Source organism: Ciconia boyciana, chromosome 1 (genome assembly GCF_034638445.1).
Source record: "Ciconia boyciana chromosome 1, ASM3463844v1, whole genome shotgun sequence".
In the NCBI taxonomy this organism is placed as follows: Eukaryota; Metazoa; Chordata; class Aves; order Ciconiiformes; family Ciconiidae; genus Ciconia; species Ciconia boyciana.
Window position 1 is genome coordinate 87,068,406 of NC_132934.1, and position 21,117 is coordinate 87,089,522.

At 46.2% G+C, this 21,117-nt stretch overlaps 1 protein-coding gene and 1 long non-coding RNA gene across 2 annotated transcripts; one reads left to right on the forward strand and one right to left on the reverse strand.

Annotated features, from left to right (window-relative positions):
- Positions 1-5,855: 5,855 nt before the first annotated feature.
- LPCAT3 (lysophosphatidylcholine acyltransferase 3) lies at positions 5,856-21,060 on the forward strand. Its single transcript, XM_072879568.1, is given in 14 exon segments — positions 5,856-5,897; positions 5,899-6,052; positions 15,030-15,137; positions 15,256-15,362; positions 15,516-15,609; positions 15,731-15,768; positions 16,851-17,029; positions 17,431-17,539; positions 18,273-18,359; positions 18,682-18,848; positions 19,490-19,637; positions 20,179-20,337; positions 20,456-20,582; positions 20,713-21,060. Coding segments are annotated over 13 exon segments (1,509 nt in total). The 3' UTR covers positions 20,573-20,582; positions 20,713-21,060.
- Positions 13,688-18,796, reverse strand: LOC140659691 (uncharacterized). The gene is made up of 3 exons (XR_012045190.1): positions 18,657-18,796; positions 15,725-15,828; positions 13,688-15,436 (listed from the first exon to the last, which is right to left on the reverse strand). It is a non-coding gene; the product is annotated as an uncharacterized lncRNA (long non-coding RNA).
- Positions 21,061-21,117: the final 57 nt, after the last annotated feature.

The following is a 21,117-nucleotide window of genomic DNA, read 5'->3' on the forward strand; positions in this document are numbered from 1 at the left end:
ATTCTGCCAGGAAGAGGATTCAGTGGGTTTCTTGCACACTGCTCTTCTCCACCTAGCTCCCCACCTAGGCTGGTTTTGTTGTCACTAGTTAAGTTCAGAGCCTTGGGGTAAGCCCCAGGAAAACCTGCGCTGGCTCAGAACTGCTCAGTATAACCCACTGATTGCCACCTCTGCATACTGTACCAGGGGGATTTTCACCAGAGTCTCCACCTCTTTTACTTCCTCCAGCACCAAGTCTGAATGCAAAGCTCCCACAGCCTCCCACTAAAACTTGGGAATTGGGACCATTCTGCTCCATGCACTGTACCACACCAAGATGCCTCTTCCCTTCTGGATTCCCTTTCCCTACATCCCTGGATGTAGCTTCAAGCGGCCGTGACTGTTAAGCACAGCCAATGCCTGCACAGGCGACACACCACCTTTCCTACAAAACAGAAGCCCTATAGCCTTGTTCACACCCAAGGCCTTTTCCCTGTGGGTAAGGGGCTCTGACTCACAGCTGGAGATATCCCACTGTGGGATAACCGGCGTGGGTTCTTCCTAGGGATTTCCATCCTCACTGCACAGATGGCTTCACCAGTGGTGAACCAGTGGCTAAATGCTTTGGCTTACTTTAAACCACAAGGCTGTAAAACTGCAGTGGTGGATAGGCTGCTGTGAGAGGAAATGCGACGTTTCTGCAGCAGGACCAGTAACTTCCAGGCGACAGCTAGCTTGGGCCGGCGGGAGTGACAAGAAGCTTGAGCTTTCCCACAGGCACCAGCTGCTCCTGCCAGGCAGGGCAGAGCTGCCACGCCACGAGTGATGAGCGCCGCAGGTACGGGCAAGGGTCTCCTGCCTGTTTCCCTCAGCCTGAAAGCTAAACGGCGGAGGCCTAGCCCGCTGCCGAGGGCCACCCGCTGCAGCCGGTCCCGGCAGCACCGGCAGTCCCGGCGGCACCGAGAGGCGGCAGCGGAGCCGGCGAGGGCGGGGAGGCCCGGCCCTGGGGGGCAGCCCCGCCCGGCCCTCCGGGCGACAAAATGGGTGTCACCGGCATGGCGTGGCAGATACTGTCGCCCCCCCCCGGGCGACAGCAGCGTGTGCCGGTCACGTTGTGTCCCAGCTCACCCACCGTAAACAGGGGACACGAACTGCAACTCCCTAATTTCGTGAAGGGGGGCCGGAGAACAGAGCTCGCAACGTCTGAAAAACAGGCTCTGACATTACATTTATTTGTACAGTAATTTCCACACCACCAACGTGAATTGTTTTCAAGTATACCGTTCCCTCCCCATCTCAAATGTCCACCAAGTCCCAGTTTCCCCGACTCCCTCTGGTTTTTCATTCACCCACTCCTGACTTCTACTTCCCTACGGGCTCCAAGGCCTCCTACCCACGCTTCTAATGAAAACTTACTTTCATGTCTTCCCTTGCCTGTTTTTTCAAGCAGTCACACTTCTCCCTCCATACTCCATCCCTTGCTAGTGGTTATTTCTCTCCCCACCCTCTCTGTGCTCTTCCCTTGACACAGTGGTTCCCAGCTGCAGACTTCAGTCAGATTTAATTTTATTCTGACTCTCGCTTTTCCAGTATCTTCCGCCCTGTCAGTGTCAAACCCTAAACTGCAGTCCCAGATAGTCACCTTGCCCCATAGTAGTAGGCTGCTCCTCTCCCGTGGCCATTTGAATCAGGATAGGCACCTATGCCTGCCTGAGAGAAGAGGCACTGGCAAGGCAGGGCACAAGATTCCTGTTTCAGTTCCTCAGTGCAGAAGAAATGGTCCTGGAAGCAAAATCCTACAAAAGCTCTTGAAGAAGCATCTGGGGTCTTGTGCAGCTGTGGTCTGTGGGAAAGCTGCATGAACCACTTGAACACAGTCAATAAAAAATAATTTGCAGAAGCTTTAGCACCTACATTCCCTTATTGCCACACTGAGCTCATATGAACTTTAAGTTTCACACTAATACCTACGTAATGTCATGAAACCACGGTATATTTTCACAACAGTAAAGAAAGATTTTTGGTAACACTGCCTCCTCCCAAGCATAGCACTGCCCTGAGTATTAAAAAATAATAATACTGAAAAATAATGGTACTCATCATGATCTGAGTCTCAAAAACAGCTACTATGCTCTGACCCGAAGTGGCTATCTAGCATTTAATTTAAACAGGTCAAATATAGCAACATTTCAAGCAACTGAAAACAGAATCTCGCAATGGACACTGTTAGGCAATCTCAGGAGCAGATGCTGCTTCTGAAACCCTTCTCTGACAACAGTAAATTACAGAACGAAATAAATCTAAAAGTTCATATGCACTCTGTTTCACTATACAGGTAGCTAACTGACCACAAGTGTATTTAAATACTACAGTATTTTTTTAATTTATTTTACAAATAGTGGACATTTCAAATAAGTTATGCTGTGCACAAAAGGAGTGTTTCACGGGTTTGCTTCCCAATCTATTCCAGAACACAAAGGACCTAGACAGAAATTTGTCCAACCCAGCATACAGCCTCTAACTCTCCCTTTTTCTGCAATCTCAGGTCAGTTTTGGATGGACTGCTGGAGGTCTATGGCAGGACGCCATTTTTGCTGCTTCAGATGAGGCCTCCAAAACCAGGCAGAGCACCTTGCCTTTTCAAAAGCAGGAGTCTGCGTCTGCTGGGAGACAGAGGTCTACTTGGGCAGGAGATGTACCGGCACATGTGGAAAGCTAAGCCCAACGCTGTAAGCCCTCATGGCAAGCCCAACAGAGTACCCGTGGCCACAGCAACAGTGGTGTGGTTGGTGCCAGGTTACAGTCAGACCTTCAAAGCAAGGCCATTGCCCACAGAATCTAAGTAATCCTCCAGGCATGATCTAAATTTTTATAGAAAGTGGATGAGAAGGGAAGGGGAAGGATGAGGGGAGGAGAAGCCAGATGTGGAGGTTTAAGGAAGCAGGCAAGCATATGGTGATATTTCCCTAGTATATTCTCCCATTTTTGGCTATCTAAAGCCAAAGACTTACGGAGCCAGAAGTTGTATCTGTATCTTACTGTTTACATGTCCTCAGTGGATCTTTCTTACGTGAAGGTTCTCATCACTTTTTAACTTGTTCATGGACTTTCAGTAAAATGATTAACAATGATTCCCTGTCAGACAACAGCATAGTCCAGCAGGATAGAGACTTTAAGAGGTAATAAACTCAGAAGTGTTAAATCTGTGGGATAATTTAGTTGTATCAAACATGGGAGGAAACTTGATTATGGAGTGGATTCCTTCAGCAGTGATGCTAACAAGCCTCTCTCTCCTATCAGGCTCTTCATTCTCATTAATCTTCTACAAACATAGAAGTTTGAGATGCCCGTTCCTTGTCAAACATGACTGGGGGAGGGACAGAGAGTCAGCATGCTCACATAGGCCTCATTTACTTAGGAAACTGGCCTAAACACCATAAACACCCAATTAAACATGGAAATGACAGATTGATATTCAGTCAGTGCTTGGACTTTGCAAAAAGTTTGGCAAACAGTGACCAGTTAGGGTGAACAAATACAGTAACCTATTTGTAAAGTCTAACCTGATGGAGTCAGCAATCCAGGAGGGTTTTTAAACCCCTACTAACCATCTTGGCCTGCCACTCTGCACCTTACACTGCCTTCAGGGGACTTCTGGAGGTCAAGGCCAAGATCTCCCATTCTTCTTGCACTTCCTTACTGCACTGATTACTCTTCATTTCCATTTTTCTCACCTTCTGTGAGCCTTGGGGTCTTGTCCAGGCATCTTCTGAACATCTCCAAGGCTGAAGTTTCCCAGCCTCTCTAAGCACCTGCTCCCAATGTGAACTATCCTTCGGTCCAACTGAAATGTCCTTTGTGGCAGCTTGAGACAGTTGCTTCTCGCTGTTTCACTGTGGACCTCTGAAGTGACTCTGGCTCAGTTCTTCCTTAGCCCCACATTAAGCCACACATTATGTCGGGTGCATTTGTTTTTCTGAATTTTGTGAGGTTTCTGTCAAACCATTCCTTCATTCTTCTCATTCCTTATCTGTTCTAGTCTCTGCACTCCCTCCATCTTCTGCTGCACTTGCCCAATGTGCAGGGAAAACTGCACTTTCAATACTATTTCCTCTTCCTTCTCTGCATCTGTGCCTTTGCCGCTATGGGGCAGGGAAAGGAAGATAGGAGAAAAAACACATCATTTAAAGTGAAACCCATGCCCACCAAGGCCTGTTCCCAGCACGTGAGCCCACCCCACAGCCACACCATAACCTCATGGTCAGAGCTGCACCTAAGGCAGAGTAATCCAATGTGCCAGCACAGGCTGGGAGACAATGGGCTGAGGAGCAGCTCAGCAGAAGAGATCCTGGGGATGCTGGCACACCAGCCCGTGATGCAGCCTTGTAGCAGTGAAAGCTAACAGCTGGGTGGCATGAATGACAGCATAGTCAACGAGTGGAGAGAAGTGATTATTTCCCTCTGTACGGCACAGCTAAAGTTGTATTTGGTATGCTGTGTCCATTATGGGCTCCCCAGCGCAAGAGAGGTGTGAACAAACTGGAAAGAGCCCAGTGGAGGACCACTGGATATGTGACTAGAGCATCGATACTGAGGAATCTGGATTTGCTTAGCCTGGAAAAGAGAAGGGCAAGGGGACGCAAGGTTTTTAGCCTGGTCTCCTAAGTAAATGAGGTCTGTGTGGGCATGTTGCCAGTCAGTCCCTCTCCCAGTCAGATTTGGCAAGGAATGGGATCTAATAGGTGCTACTGCCTAAAGGGTAATTAAAAAGAGGATGGAGTCAGACCCTTCCCAGGACAAGAGGCAATGGGCATAACTTGCAACAGAGGCAATTCAGAGTATAATCTGGACAAAAATGCTTCCCCCAAAGCATGATTCAGCACTGGCTCAGGTCCCCAGGGAGGCTGGGAGCTCTCCACCCTTGAAAATGTACAGCAATTGCCCAGGCAATGCCCTGAGCAACCTGATCCAGCTTTGGAGTCCTGCTTGTGAGCAGGGGTTTGGATCAGAGACCTCCGGAGGTGCCTTTTCATATAAACCTTTGTGTGAGTCTGTGTTTGCCCCTCCAGCTAAGTTTGGGCAACACTACCCACCTGAATGACACAGCAAGAAAATGGTAACACAAACAAGGGGAAGAGGATCACATCCATTACACCTGAAGCTTTTGCTGAGGAAGAGAACTTGGGGTGCATTCATGGACGTCTGCACGATGGGACACAACTAGGACATGCTCCTGCAATGGACGAGTTACGAGGAGGCTGTGTAGGCAAGGCTGCCCAGTGACTACAAAGAGTTGGGTGCCACAGGGACAGGGCGAGCGACAGGTGCTGCCATAACGTCTGGTATGGGAAGTGGGCCCCTCCGGGCCACAAGAGCCAAGCACCGACTGTCTGTCTTCCAGGAGCCACTGGGCTGGCGGGACCCGGCAGCACTGGGGTGGTTCAGTAGTGCGCCTTGTCCCCAGCCGGCAAAGCAGCACCACAAGCAGAGGCCGAGACCCAGACCCAGGGTCCGCCCCTGTCCCTCCCCCACTCGCACAACCATTGGTCCCGCGCCGCCCATCCCGCGCGCCTCTTGCCCGCAAATAACCCCTGCCCCGCCCCGTCCCCTACCCCTCCCTGCCTGGCTCTCTCCTGTCCCGCCACAGCCAATGGAGAGGCGGGCTCCGCCTCGCCTGCCTGGCCCCGCCTCCCTACCGCCCAGACCGAGCCCCGCCTTCGGAAGCGCTTTCTCCGATCATTGGCTAGCGGGGACAGCCCCGCGGCACCGCCCACTCGCGGGGTAACCTTTGCCTTAGTGAGCGCAGGGCCCTGCCCCGCTGCCACCGGCTGTCCAATCGAAGGCGCTATGGGGGCGTGGCCGGCCCGGCACAGCCAATGGGCGCGGAGGGGGCCGTGAGCGGTGCGGGGGCCGCGGTGGCTGGTGCTGCTGCCGGGTTCGAGGAGCGACCGGCCGGCGGGGCGGCCGGGGGAGAAGATGGCGGTGGCGGGGTCCGGCTGGGGCCTGGCCCAGCTGGCAGAGGCCCTGGGCTCGTCGGAGCAGGCGCTGCGCCTCATCGTGTCCATCCTGATGGGTAAGGAAGGGCAGAGGGCGCGGCGGTCGGGGGTGACGGGTCGGGCGCCCCGCTCGCCGTGGGGCCGAGCGACTCCGCCGCCGCGCCGTGCCATGCCGCGCCGCGCCGTGCCGTGCCGTGCCGTGCCGTGCCGTGCCGTGCCGTGCCGCGCGGAGGCCAGGGCCGGGCAGGGCTTGCCGGCGCGGAGCTGCACCTGTGTCAGCGCCGCCGTGCCAGGCCACGTGTGCGCGCGGAGCCGGCGGGCGAGCCCAGCGCCGCCACCGGCCCCGCCCCGCCACGGCCCGGCCCGGCCGGCGGAGGGCGGCGTGCGCCCGGCTTGTGCCACGACGCGGTGGGCAGTTCGGGACGCGCCTCGCAGCAGCTGGCGGTGTGGGAGCCTGGGGCGACCCTCCGCCTCTCTGGGTGGAGAGGGGGAACCCGCTCTGAAGCGGGGCGGGCAGCCGGTCGGTTTCCCCGCAGGGAGGTGGGGGTGCGGTCCTGGCAGGCTGCCTGTGAAAGGGGTGCAGGCACCCCGCGTCCGGAGGCGAGGGGGAGAGCCTGGCTTTGAGACCTGCGGAGCCAGTCGCCGTGGTGCTGGCATTCGGCGTACTGCGAAACGAGTCCGGTTTGGGTCTGCGTGGTGAGCACTGTTTTGGGCGCAAGAACTTCGTTTGCAGTTGTTCTGCTGTCTTTGCGTGAGTGCCAGGTACTGCATGTGCATCGAATTCCCCATGAGCATGTGTCGGGAGGGGTGTATGCTTAGGAATCTCCACAACCCTGCTGAGATGTCGCCCTGTCCGAGTGCAGGGCAGCTTTCTGCCAAGAGACGTTATTAGTGTCTGCAGCAGTCACGGAACTATGTGGGAGTGGCATGTCATCACAGGGACTACCAGGTAGGCTGAGCAAAGCTTGCTAGCTAAGTGGCCAGAAGACCACTTAGCTGTTGTGCTGTGTTCCACCTGCAACGTGGAGCATGTTGCAAAACACATGCTGCTTATGCTTACCTAAACATGACAGAGTTAAGTCACATGTAAAATGATTAAGGCAGGGCTGGAGTTACGATGTGGGCTAACAATTGCGTGGGAGGTTATAGCTCCCAAAACATTAATTCAAATGTATGTATACATGCTGTCTACATAAACCTCTGCAGATGCCCAATGAAACTTTGCGTTTTGAAAGCTTTTGGTGGTGTAGTCACCTAGCAGATAGGAAATACAAGCTTTTCTCAGAACCTAAAAGTATATTTGAAGGGATACAGCTGCTATTGTGTGATCTGTCAAAATAAAGTTCCTTTGGCTAACTAAAAGTATAATTTTTAAAAAGGGATGCAAGAAAAGTTGTGTCACTTCATAACTGTGGCCTGGACTGTGGCCTTATTTCTGCCTGATTTAATCTATGATGTGTAAGATCAAACTGAACCAAAACATTCTTCACATCAAGGGTAGATGTAGGGGAATGAACTATCATTTTGAACTTAACTTAGAAGTTAGTTAAACCAAACTTCTATAAAGAAAAAAGTAGTAGGAAACATATACAGGACATGCACATAAGTCAGCGTGAATTAATCTAGCAGCTCCTCACAGCTGAATGGGAGAAGTCCTGCTTTCCTTTCTCCCACATCTGTCTCTGGTACTTTAATTACAATCTGATTGAATTTACTTGCCTGGCAGAGACCTAAACCAGAAAAAGCAGATAGTTTACTACCAGGTTAGTCAACTGAACCAAACAAGGAACTAGTCTAACAAGTACTGATGCAGAAAAGCGTGTGTGGAGGCAGATGCATACAGTAGAGTGATACCTTTGCAGAATGTACCTTGAACATACTCTCAGAGTTCCTTCTTACTAGCAATAAGCTAGAACATGACATTGGAAGGCTGTTTCCTGCTTGGTGTCCTATGGGTGAGCAAAACCACTTATTTGAAATGAACAGCAGATAATTATCATCTTAATGATAAGAAGAGATGCCCACTGCAGTCAGTAGATTCATTAAGTCCGAGATTTGTGTGTGTTGTTACAAATGTTCCACATACAGTGTTGACACCAAGCCCCTGAGACAGCACAGTGTCCCTTCCTGATGTGGGCCACTGTCTATTTTGCATAAAGTCTTAATGGATCTTTATCATTTGTATTAAAAGTCTGGGGATCAGGGACTGGGAACCCACTCACATCTCTTTCCCCTGCATACCTGAAATGTATACCAAACCAGGAGGCTAGAGCTGCACATTTCCTTGTCCTTTCTCCCTCGCTCAGTATCTCTTAATTACATGCAATTGAAGGCGTAACTTCAGACAGAAGGCTTAAAGGCATGCAAAACAGCCTCGCCTCTAGTTTGGTACTCTGGCAGGTCACGTAGATTGAACCACTCAGGCAGAGGGGATTGACTCTTTAAGCTTTCCTGCTTAATGGATGGGTAGTAAAGCATTATACCATTACATTAAAAGGAAGTGCCAAGCACCACTCCAGAGCAGCATGAAAGGAGAGTGAGAAGAGTTCCTTAACCCAGCGCTAACATGAAAAGAAATGTTTGTTTAATTGCGGCTTAGCTTACAATCCTTTTAATGTGACTGAAAGCCTTGAAGGTGTTGGTAATGCTACTAGTGCTGATACCACTTCATAGGATGGCATGGGGTATAAATGAAAGGTATTTCTAAAAGCTGGAAATGGCATTAGGACAGGCAAGGTATGGCTTTTCCTTTACTTCCTCCATTTCAGGTGTTTGCATAGATTCAGGAAGAAAATTATTTTTATTGGCTGCAGCTAATACTGCTGAATTATTTCAGAACAAGACCATGAAGACAAAGCGTGGTACTCTGTTCCCAAGATGGATTGAAAAGTTGTTGCTTATTTCTCCCTCTGTGATGCAGTTTGCCATCTACACTGTGCAGTTCTACTGCAACAACTATTTCTAGGGTTTCACTGTTCAGGGATCACCAGAAACTGGTAAAATTAGCCTTCTGCAAAAGAGGAAGAATCGCAAAGGACTTTGCAACTTCTTACGTTAATTTCTGGAGAAAGCTGAATTATTGTTGAAAAAGTAGTCTGAATGGACTCTCTTGATTCAGAATAAGAATGTTCACTTAGTCATGATCTGAAATAACCAAAAGAGGTCATTTAAAACTTTTAACATTCTGCCACTACTGAAACAAAATTAAATACAGGGGAGAATGAGAGAAGGAGAAAGGAGGAAGGAAGAGCAGCTAAGAACAAAAACTGAAGTAGTCCGAAAGGGCACCATGTTTTCTCAGTGAACAAATGAAGATTGTAACAGCACACTGCTGAGTATGTTATGGGGATTTTAGTCACAGCTTTGTATTTAAATCAGAGACACCTTTTATACATCCTGCAATTTTGAAGCAAAGCATACAACTAGAATAGAGTCCATTGTACAAGATTAAAAACTTACTTCAGACTTCCTGTATGTGAAAATTTGCATAAACGACCTTTGAAGAAATTGGGCTGCAATTTGGCAATATTGTCAACAGCAGTAAGACTTGAAGCATAGTTCTGGACCCTGTAATTTAAAAAATTGTGGCATGTCTAGTACAATAATGTCTGTCAATCATATGAAAACGTCTTTTGAGAGATGTACTCTACCTTGCATTCTTCAGTAGGTCCAGGGCCTGGTGTTCCCCCAGGAGAAGCTCTGTCTTTAGGTCAGCATGCAAGATGCCAATGGTCTCAGCTCCGTACCTACAGAGTTACTTTCTGGTTGCCGGAGTAAGTGGTCTGAACCAATGCTGTCCTAGCCCCTCAGAGGAGAAACAGAGGGAACCCCTCCAGCGGTACAAAGGAGAGATGAGGGTTTCTGTGCTGCTGCTCTTGTCCTCCCATAAGAGGAGACATTTCTTTCCTGCTGTCACCGCTCAGTGTAAACCAGGATACAGAAGGCCTTGTGGCACTGTGTATTTAAGATTTTAGGTTGATCTTATTTCTTGTGTGGCTGTATGATCCCGAAGAATTAAAGATGTTTATCTGGCCATACTATTACACAGTGGCTTGCAAGGCACCTGGCATGTTCTGCTGCATAATATGGAGGGGGGGGCCAACATACTGTTTACAGCCCTGAGCCAGAACTGACCCTGCTGATCTGCCCAGACCTGCCAGGAAAAGCACTGCTCTACAAAAAACCCTCATCTACAGACATAGCAGTGACCTGCAGAAAGTAACATGTCCTACTGAATAGGTGCCAGAAACCAGCTGCTTTGCTTGCAAGTGGTCTTATCTCCTCCTCTTCTACCTCTTAACAGTTTTTTACACCCTCTGCTTATTCCTGCTCTCTGCATCCTGAAGATTTTTAGGCTCAGTGAAATTCTCCTTCTGGTCACCCATAGCTGATGACTTATCCCAAATCAAGTCCCCAGCTGGTCAGCCGAGCAAGAACCTTACTGAAGGGGAGGCAAACAACTGGTTTTAATGGGTAAGAGATGGGAGAAGTTGTAAGAGGCAGCACCATCCTGTCACAGGTGCTAAAACCAGCCCTGTCACAGAGCACTCATGTGCTGCCTTTTTTAAACTGTTAACTTCAAATACGTCTTATTCTTTAAATAATAAAAAAAAGAAAGCACTGCATAATGCTACAGACTGACTGTGTCTACATTAGCAGGTAAAATGGCACAGTAGGAGCAGATCTGTAGAGCAGACTGGTTTGTGTGCAGTACCTGATGTCCTCACTATGTGGGTTTTGGGCATTTACTTTGGATTTGCTTCAGTCCAGTCGTACGGACTGAGCACCCATTGGAGTGCATTTTCAGTTCAGTTTCATCTGAAGAGAGTTGTGTTCACATGCTTTGAGATGGTTCTGGTATGCAAACTAAAGCACTGTAAGTGGACTTCAAAAGTACGCTCCTGAGCTGAATTGAAATACTCACATATATGCACTCAGTCTTAAACAAAGTGTGGGACTTTTGCAGTATTATAGACAGAAAGAGAACACCTTTGAAGTCCAAATATTAGGTAAGGCTTATATTTTAACATGTCTTTTTCCTGTTGTCCCCTTCCTTTTAGTTTTAGCATTCTTATAAGAAAATGGAGACAATTGATCTGTTAGATGTTAACAACGGTGGAGTTAACTGATCAGCAAAAGGGAGAAGAGGAAAAATGGTCTGATCTGCTCTCTTGAAGATGAAATGAAGCTAACGCTTATAAAAGGGGAAATAAATGGAGCAGATATTAAAAGAATGTTTCTGGTGTTCTTATTTGTAGCTTTATCTCCAGAAAAAGACAGGCATCTTAATCACCCATTCCAGAAGATGGCAAACTTGACAGTGCTATTTTTGCTTGGAATTAGTAGAACTTTCCTCCTGCCTCCAGCCTCTCGATCATTTACTTGTTTTGCTCAATTAGATTCTTGTATCTGTGGACAACCTGGGTGTTGTGCAGTGGCCCATTACTCTCCCAAATGGCTGTGGTGAAGAAGCTGACCTTGTCCTTTCCTTCCAGTGTCAGGGTTCTTTTAACCAGAGGTCATCCTCTTGTTCCTGTGAAGTTAAAAAAAAAAAAAGAGGATGAATTTATCATCAGCAGCATGTCTCAGCTAATTTGCTCCTTTTATGTCAGTTGCTAATTCCCTTCTATAGAAAGTCTGTCTAGAGGCAAAACCCAACTCTGTGTACAGACTGCTTTTCAACTCCATGGTGCGTAGAGGAGGAGAATTACCTTGGATCAGGAGGTCACCTTCTGTTTTCTTCAGGAGTATTACAGCTGGTTTCCTGCCTCAGTCTGCTCTGCCTGAGGGAGCTGTGAAAGAGGAGTTTGGCAGGCTGGGAGATGCTGTGCAGGGTCCCTTGGCAGCAAGGAGCGGGGACTCCCTTCCTGTTGCTTCTGAATGGCAAAAGCAAAGCAGTGCAGCATCCTGCCCGCCAACATATCCAAATGTGACAGCAAGCTTGTCAGGTGGCAAAGGTAACTTCAAAACCTGCTCTCCTGCTTTTGCTGTGCTAATTCAGGCTGCTTCAAGAACACCATAGTGGAGCGGGAGTACTGCCGTTGTTATCAGTAGGAATAGTTCGTTATTTAATAGATAGTTTACAAGTGTTCAAAAATACACAGGCCTCAGCAGGATGGTCATTGATATTCAGTATCCACTGCCATTTGGGGGTTAAAGTTTATATCTGCAGCATGAAACTGGCCCAGTTGTAAAACTGAGAAAATTACCTTGCCTGCAGCAAAACTGTAACTAAATTGCAGTCCAGAGTACTAGCAAGTTGCTCTGGATATCAGAAGAATTTAGGCTGACGTTGTGACTTTTGAACTGGAACAGCACCCATGTAGTACAAGACCGGGATTTAAATTTATGGCTTTCTAAAAACATATATGCTGTGCATGCTAGTAGCTCTCTATTTGCAAGGGTTCATAATTCTTTCTGCTTCAGAGCAGCATTACCCAAACCATGATATGATCTCATGCGTAGAGCTAAAAAGGAGTACGTGTGACAAGTGAGACAGGTCTTTTAAAGAGTAGGAACATTAGTTGGGGATGGGATAAAATAGATAAAATTTCTGGCTTTTAGAAACTTGAGATACATTATAGTATTCAGTCATAATTTAATTCTATCTACAGCAACGGCTGGAGCCAAAAAACATATTTCTTTTCTGATGAAAACGGAATGTTTTGCAAGATGGTACTGATTTTTGAGAGAGTGGGAAATCCTTGAAAATGTGGTTTTAAAACCATAAGTGTCAACGAACAGCAATAAATTGTGCTTTGCCTGTATTTCTGATCTGATCTTTCTCCCCCTTGCTCAAAAGGGGGAAATATTTTTCCACAGTAAACCTCAGTATTTTAACTTTTGATCTGATGGTAACACTTTATATTTTTTTTACTACTTTCCATTTCACAAATCTGTTGTCAGCAGGAAAATTGACACGAGAAAAAAGAATCCCTGTCTATATGTTTCTGCATATAAGGCTGATAGACAATACGACTTCCTTTTTTTTTTTTTTTTTTTTAAAATCATGTGAATTGCTCTAACTCTTTGAGTTACTCCTGTATCCCCAGAGAGCCTGTGTGATGAACTCTCTTTGCTGATTCCCTCTTTCCTCCTCAGCTTGTCATTCAGGGATGGCAGAGGCACATACCTCTGATTCTGGTGTTGGAGCAGGAAGGGAAAGGGATGGTTTGGGTAAGGCATTTTGTAGGGGAATTTGGAGCCGCTGCTGCGGAAGGGAAGAGCAAACTGGATGAGTGTGCAGGAGTGAAGTTGCCAGGCTTTGCGGGTGAAGGACTGTGGTATGTGGGGCTGGCCAGCTGCTCAGTCTGAGAAAGCAGCCTGTGGCGTGGAAACCAGTGCAGGACACAAAAGGAGGAAGGAACAGGAATGAGGCAGGGAAGACTGAAAGAGGGGTGGCAAGAGGCTGAGGAAATGGGAAGCAGCAGCTCAGTTTCAAGGAGCAGCAGGTACACACCTGGGCTCAGCAGAGCATGCCGCCGTCTGGGATCTAGAAGGGAGCCCAAAAGTCCCAAACCCTGGGACTCCTTCCCAAGGGATTTGTGGGGGACAGAAAGGACCTTGAAATGGCTCCAGTCATGCCTCAGCCCGTTAGCACTGACAGACTGCAATATGTGTATTTTAGATAATGTGACAGAGTTTCTCCTTTCCTCTCACAGTAGTGACTAGATTTGGCCTTGCTTATTGGAAACCTTTCATCCATCAAACACTTCAAGGCAAAATGTGCATTTCATCACCTTTTATTACTGCTCCATATAAAACATGACTACCTACTGCTACTATTACTCCATTAGTGCAGGTAGCAGAGATCTATCCACTGCTACAGATTTCAGCTAGGCTAATAAGTAGTGTGGATGCCAGTATTGTGGTATGTGATGAATTTCCTTTTTTTGGTAGGAGAGATTTTGTTTTGTTTTGTTTTGTTTCTAATCAGGATAAAAGAACACAAGCTTGCAAAGTAAAGCAGTAAGTTATGAAATGCCAGAATTAAAGTTGCTTCTGCTATCCCAATTCAGCTCGTTGTGCACGTGTCTTTAGAAACACTACTTGTGTGAACAGACTTCACATACTCATGAGATGGACAATGCTTCCTATGTCAATAAATATATTATGTTTTAATACATGTCTAACGTGGCAATGTTTATTGCATGCTATGTGAACCTCACATAGATGACAGAATTTAATTTACTCATGCGTTTCTGTATGGCACTTCTCACCGTACTACCAGAGTGCTTCACAAATGTTTGCTTCTCACTAGAGCCACAGATGAATAATCTGGAGGCATTCCTAAATTAGACTGGGAACTAACATGCAGAAAATGCAAGGAAAAATCTCCTTCCAGTTCTCTTAGCTGCTCCATATGATATGCTTCTGGCTGATTTTTCTAAACTACTACATGCGTAGTCCCTGTGGATTTTAGTTACAGCTTTGTATGCCCGGTACTTCACAAATCAGATGCAAATCTAAAGTTAGAGAGTTAGAAAAGAAAGAGTATGCTACTGGAGATCATTTGGGGAACTCTAGGGTTAAAGTTGGTCAGCATCATGTAAGAACTCATTGAGGTGGGAGCAGGGATTGATTTTTTTAGGACAATATAATGGTATTAACCATTAAATTCCCCCCTTCCCCCCTCCTTTTTTTTTTAATCTAGCTTCTTGCCACATTCACTGTATTTGTCACTGAATTTGGATTCATGTATTTCAGCATTATTCATATCTTGTATTGAATGAGGCCAGAAGCTGTAATCCTGGAATTTCTTGCACTTCAATGTCAACTTTGATATAATAATGTGCCTGTTAAAGGAACGTTATATGTTTATATGTATTATACATTTCTTCTGTATAATACAAAGAGTAAGTCATCTGGCTTCTATCTCCCAGATTGGAAATACAATATCAGGAACGTATACCATGACCTGTGTTGATGATGTATCTATGTAAAGTACACGTTCCTAATTACATGTTCAAGAAAGCTATAATCTGGACCATTACGAACGCTTGTCTACATTAATTTACAACTCTCTAATCTTTTTTTTTTTCCTCGTCTACTCAGGATATCCTTTTGCCTTGTTCCAGCGCTATTTCCTCTTCCAGAAGGAGACCTACCTCATTCATCTCTACAATGTGTTCACAGGACTCTCAATTGCTTACTTCAATTTTGGTAAGTTGCGTTTGGGAAGAGCGCTGCCTGGTCCAGGGCGTGCTGCGATTTGGGAGGGCCTATAATGGGAAAGTGTCATTTCTACTTCATCTCTCTCTCTTTTTTCCCCCCTCCACAGGCATGCAGTTCTTTCATTCCCTGCTATGCGTCCTAATCCAGTTCCTTATACTGAGACTTATGGGTCGCACAATCACTGCCGTCTTCACCACGTTCTTCTTTCAGATGGTAAAACTCTCTTTCTTACTGCATCGGTTTGTAGAAAGGAGCCCTCTGTTCAGTTTTGCACTTCCCAGTAGCAACTGTGGGTGGAAAAGTGGAGACAGATCAAAACCAGCTGGAGGAATTAGTTTGAATAACCCAAACAATGGTTTCTTTCAGATATACCTTATGGCTGGATATTACTTCACAGCCACAGAGCATTATGACATCAAGTGGACAATGCCACACTGTGTCTTGACGCTCAAGTTGATTGGTGAGTGACATCTCCTTCCTATCTCTTGCACTCTGCAAGCCGTACCTCAGGGAATAGAGGACTGCTTGCTCAGCCCAACCAGCCCATCCCAGGGCTTCAAAGAGTTGTTTCTCACCTCTAGGTCTGGCCATCGATTACTATGATGGAGGAAAAGATCCGGTGAGTAAGACAGCTTTCTTTCTTCATTCCTCCTCCCCCCTTCCGTGCCATTCCATTGAGCTAGAGGTCAGAAAATCAAGTTCAAAGGACGCAAGTTAGCAAGCTGCATTCATTGTTTGGTAAAACCCATAGCTGAGAGGGAAGCATCTGTGAGTGTCTGAGGGCACTGAATTCTGGAGTGGAAAGAAATAATTTGGCACAGAGACAGATAGTGATTAGAGATGGACAAAAGTTATTTCAATCATGTCAGAATATTATTCTGTCTGCTTCCAAATTCCCCACCATCTCCTTCCCCCAAGCTGTTGCTTTAGATTCCTGATCCCCAGTGCTCTGTGTCTTGTGGGTAGTGTACCTTTAACTTGCAGACCATCAACACTGGATCTCAGTTCCCATCTTCCTTTCCTTTGTTTAGTCTTACCATATCCTTGTGAATGGTTGCCCTTTACCATTTGTTAGGGCCCTGTTTTTAGAGCAGGTGAAACAGTGAGAGAAGTTGCATAGCACAGTGTGTGGGAGAGGGCAGAACACTTGCTACAGTCTATTAATCCTACTTCAAGTATTTGCATTCCCCAGCTCCTCTTTGGGGCCTGACCCAGTCTTTAGCATCCATGGAATCACTGCTGACTGCAAGAAAACAAGGTTGAGCTGAAATTTCCTAAGCTGAATTTTCAAGTATTTAAAGACAATGAATTCTTGCATCAAGAAGTAGGAAGTGTAGGATGATAAAGCCTTGGGAGAGTACATGCGATTGCAGTCAGGGACTGGAATAGGTCAGATACAGTGCTTTTACTATGCCTGCTATGCTGGCAGGGATGCATGTCAATAGATCCCTTCCATGTTTTGAGCTTATTTGGGAATAGAGGTCTGTGCAACTGGTCTCAACCATTGGATCTTGTTGCTATTTAGAGGGTGTGGGGATAGAGGGGGCTGGGGAGAGGAATGGACGTGAAGTACAAGGCGGAAAGTTCCATATACATGGAGAGCAAGAACTGAGACCATTAAGGTGGTAGCCTGAGAACATAATATTCAGAGCTAGTATGAGATCCCCTAGGATGATGTTAATGCCGCTCCCTTTGGTGCAGGAGTTCCTGACCCCTGAGCAGCGGCGATTTGCTGTCCGGGGAGTTCCTACCTTGCTGGAGGTCTCAGGATTCTCCTATTTCTATGGTGCCTTCATGGTGGGGCCTCAGTTCTCCATGACAGACTATCAGAAACTGGCAAGGGGTGAGATGACTGACGTTCAAGGCCAGAGACCCAATAGGTAATAAAAAGCCACTTAGCTCCTCACCTTCCTAAGATCCCAGAATGCTGAATCCTCCACATGTTCCCTGCAGCAGAGTGCCTTCTGAAGTACTGTGACCAAAAGTGATTTATAAGACACGGCAGTCTTTCAAAAGGTACTCATAACTCTCTGCATAATGTCCTAGCATTGTTCCAGGGCATGAACGTCAACAACCATTTGACATCTTTAGTATAGACTCCGTCCCAACGTGGTAATGTTAGCATCCCAGCTTCGAAACAGAGGCATCTGCTGCAGTGGAACATGGTGACTTCCTATTGCTGTCTCCCCTACCTCCTCTTCTCTGCTTCTCTTTTTAAAATTATGAGTTTGAAGGTCTCTTTCCAAGGCTATTCTTTGACCTTCATATTTTTCTTTCTCAGTTTTATGCCTGCTCTCAAGCGCCTGAGTTTGGGTCTCTTGTTTCTAGTAACCTATACCTTGTCAAGCCTGTACGTCTCTGATGAATACCTCATCTCAGATGATTATATGGTATGTATTCATTTGGCAGTTCTGGGGTGTGGAAGAATTCCACTTCTCTGGTAGGCACTGAATCTACAAGAGTGGATTTTTTTTCTTTTTTTCTTTTTTTTTTTAGTTTTGCCTCAATTTAAAAATAGGTTAAGTCAGCAACTAGTGATAAGTCTTTCCACAACTGATTTGGCTTTACTGCCTGTCCTGTGGATTCCATTTGATGCAGAACAGGAATGTGTTAAGCTGAACTGAACCAAATGAAAACTTTTACAAATAGAGAATTAATCTTAGATGCTACTGTTGTTTTCGGAAACCTAACGTATGTATTTTGTGACCTTTTAATGACCTTCCATTTAACCATTACATGCAAAGAACTTCACTAGAGTAACTTGCAAGGCTTACCAGAATTTTTGAGGTTCTTGGAAAACTCTTAACAAGTAATTCCTACCTGCAGATGATCAGTGTTTCTGTGTCAGTATGAATAAATGAGGGTGTAAATTCCATGATGATTATGCTAATCCCAGAGTCCTCCCAAAGTACCTATTTCAGTACAGCCAAATATTACCGAAGGAAGGAGAACGATGTGTAAATTTGTGTAAGCCAATAGCCTGGCAGTCCAGTCCATGTAGCAGTCTCAACACATACATCAGATTAAAATGAAAGACAGTGATGAGGTCTCATCTACCTTGTCTCATTATTGCCACTCAACTCCATTTTTAATTTTATTCTGTTTCACTCTTTATCTCTGCAGGAGAAGCCTTTCTGGTTCCGTTGTGGTTACATATTGATCTGGGGCAAAATTATACTCTACAAATATGTAACCTGCTGGCTTGTTACGGTGAGTCTAGATGTTGTTCCAGAAACAAAAGGCAAATGAACAAAGGTAGCACCTTTGCAGCTACTTAGTATGCTCTTGGACTTAGCGCTAAATGGAAGTAATCCAAATATCTGGAGATCAGTGCAGGTCAGTTTAGCTTGCTTTAAGTTAGCAAAGGCTAGCTAAATAAAAAGCAGTCATTTTTTAATCCATTTGTTCCATCTGCAGTGGTGTCTCTCCATTCAACATGGTGAGAGTCAGAGCTTCCCCACCTCTGCCTTTCCAAAAAAAAAAAAAGGGGCAATGTTTTCCTCTCACCTTTCTTGTGAACCTTTTTCCATAGGAAGGTGTCTGCATCCTTGTTGGTCTGGGGTACAATGGGAAGGACCAGAGTGGAAAGCCTCTGTGGGATGCCTGTGCCAATATGAAGATCTGGCTGTATGAGACAACACCTTTGTTCACGGGGACCATCGCTTCTTTCAACATCAACACCAATGCTTGGGTGGCCCGGTGAGCAGGACAAAATTCCTCTTCTATAATGTGTTGGTAACGTCTGTCAACAGAACCAAGATCCTAGGCTGAGAGGGAGCACTAGAGGAAGAATCTGCCAGTTTTCAGTTCTTAATGCTCTTTCTTGCATGTTTTGCTGCTGTCCCATTTGAAACAGGTTACTGGGTTAGACAGATCTTTTCATTCAATCTAAAAGGACAGTTCATTAATATAGGCAAGCCGTTGATGGCAGCAGGAGGGCAGAGGCTAGAACAGGACTACAGCAAGCCCTTCAGCCTGCCTGGTCAAACAGACACAGAACTGCTCTAACAGCTGGTTCCTACATCATGCCTCTTGATGCTCCCTATGCAATGATTCAACTGGGTTTTGGTTTGGCAGTTCCTGGGGGACACAACTGAATTGTAAAATACCTTAAATTATGTGTGCATTGTCGGATGAACTACTTCTCCCCGTTAGCTGGGACTTCTCTAAGACAAGGGCTGAGGTACATTTTGCCCTGGTAAGGGGAGCTGTCTTGCTGTTTCTGTCACCACAGGGTGTGCAAAGGCATACACTCCCCTGTGCCTTGCACCTCTGACATGGAGAGCGGAAGATGGACAGTAAACTAGAAGCACTTTGAATTTGTTTCTTTTCTGTTCTAGCTACATCTTCAAGCGTCTGAAGTTCCTGGGTAACAAACTGCTGTCACAGGCACTGGCCCTGTTCTTCCTGGCCATTTGGCATGGGCTGCACTCTGGCTACCTGGTGTGCTTTCAAATGGAGTTGCTTATAGTCATCGTTGAAAGACAGGTGCGCTTTGTCTGACTTAACAGAATGGGGTGGCCTGCATTAGCCTTTCCCTATGCATCTGGAAACTGCCACACTGAAGGCTTTACTTGGATTAAATATGAAAAATAGCTGCTCACTTTGGAATTGGTGTTCAAACATGATACGGTTATGTTCTCAGGAGTTTGGTAGCTTGCTGGCTTCTGCATGAGCAAGCCATAAATTTATTGGAGAAGCTGACAGGAAGAAAAGTGGAGAACTTGGCATATGAGTAGAGGGCAACTGAAGTGCTTGGCAGCTGGAAAAGTGAGGACAAGCACATGAGCTGAATGCCTCTGCTAAATCTCCCTCCCAGTACTGAGAGAACAATATTCCATATTTAAACTTCTTTTTTAATTAAAACTTTGAGCAGGATGGGGTACTTAGCTACTTTTTTTTTTTTACTAAATTTGACTGTTTACTAAAATTAATTTTACACAGCTGGATAGATACTTTGGCCCCAGAGCCTGCATATATAGCCACAGGACATCCAACTGAGGAGAATTCTGTTTTTTCTTTAAATTAGGTCATAAACCTTGTTCGGGACAGTCCTCCCCTAAGCACTTTGGCCTCCATCACTGCCTTGCAGCCCATCTTCTATGTGCTGCTGCAGGCTAACCACTGGATGTTTATGGGTTACTCTCTGGTGCCATTTTGCCTTTTCACCTGGGACAAATGGATGAAGGTATTTAGTAGCCACAAACAGACAACCCATGCAACCGATCCTTTTCCCTCCATGCTTTCTCATATGTTCTTGGCTCAAAGCTGCTTGCTGATCCTTAACCCTGCCTTTCTCTTTACAGGTGTACAGGTCTATTTATTTCCTTGGCCATGTGTTGGTCTTCACCTTATTATTGGTGTTGCCTTACATTCGCAGATTAATTGTGCCACAAAAAGAAAAGCTAAAAAAAGCAGAATAACAGCCAAAAGGTAAGGCTGTGCTGTGTGGAGAGAATCCCACACTTAGGCTAGGAGGTGAAGTGGGGCAGCAATGTTACATCCCAAGGTGAAACACAAACAAAAACAACCAAACCAAATCTACCACTTTTCTCTTTTTCAGATTGTACCACCTGTGCATTTGTAGGAGTCAATTTAACACTCCAGAAGCAACGCATCACCTGCCAAGTTTGCTGTGTTGAAGTATGACTTTTTTCAACATGAGGAGGGGGAAAGAGAAAGCACAGGGTCAGAGACCCGAAAGGAGGGGAATGGAGTAAGCCTCCTTCCAGATCCTCCACCTTCTGTATGTTGCCTTATCTCTCTGCCACCCTCCAGTGGACACTCGTGTCTTTCTGCTGATATCAGATGATTGTAAAACACTCGACGCAGGCACTGTATTGGATTGGAGCCACCTTCTGACTTTTCTACGTTTGTCATCCAAGATAAAAATTGCTCCTGGTCTTTTTCATATCAGCTTCAGCTCCTTTCCTCTTGGGTGCCTCGGTGTGGGAGTGTGAACTGTCGC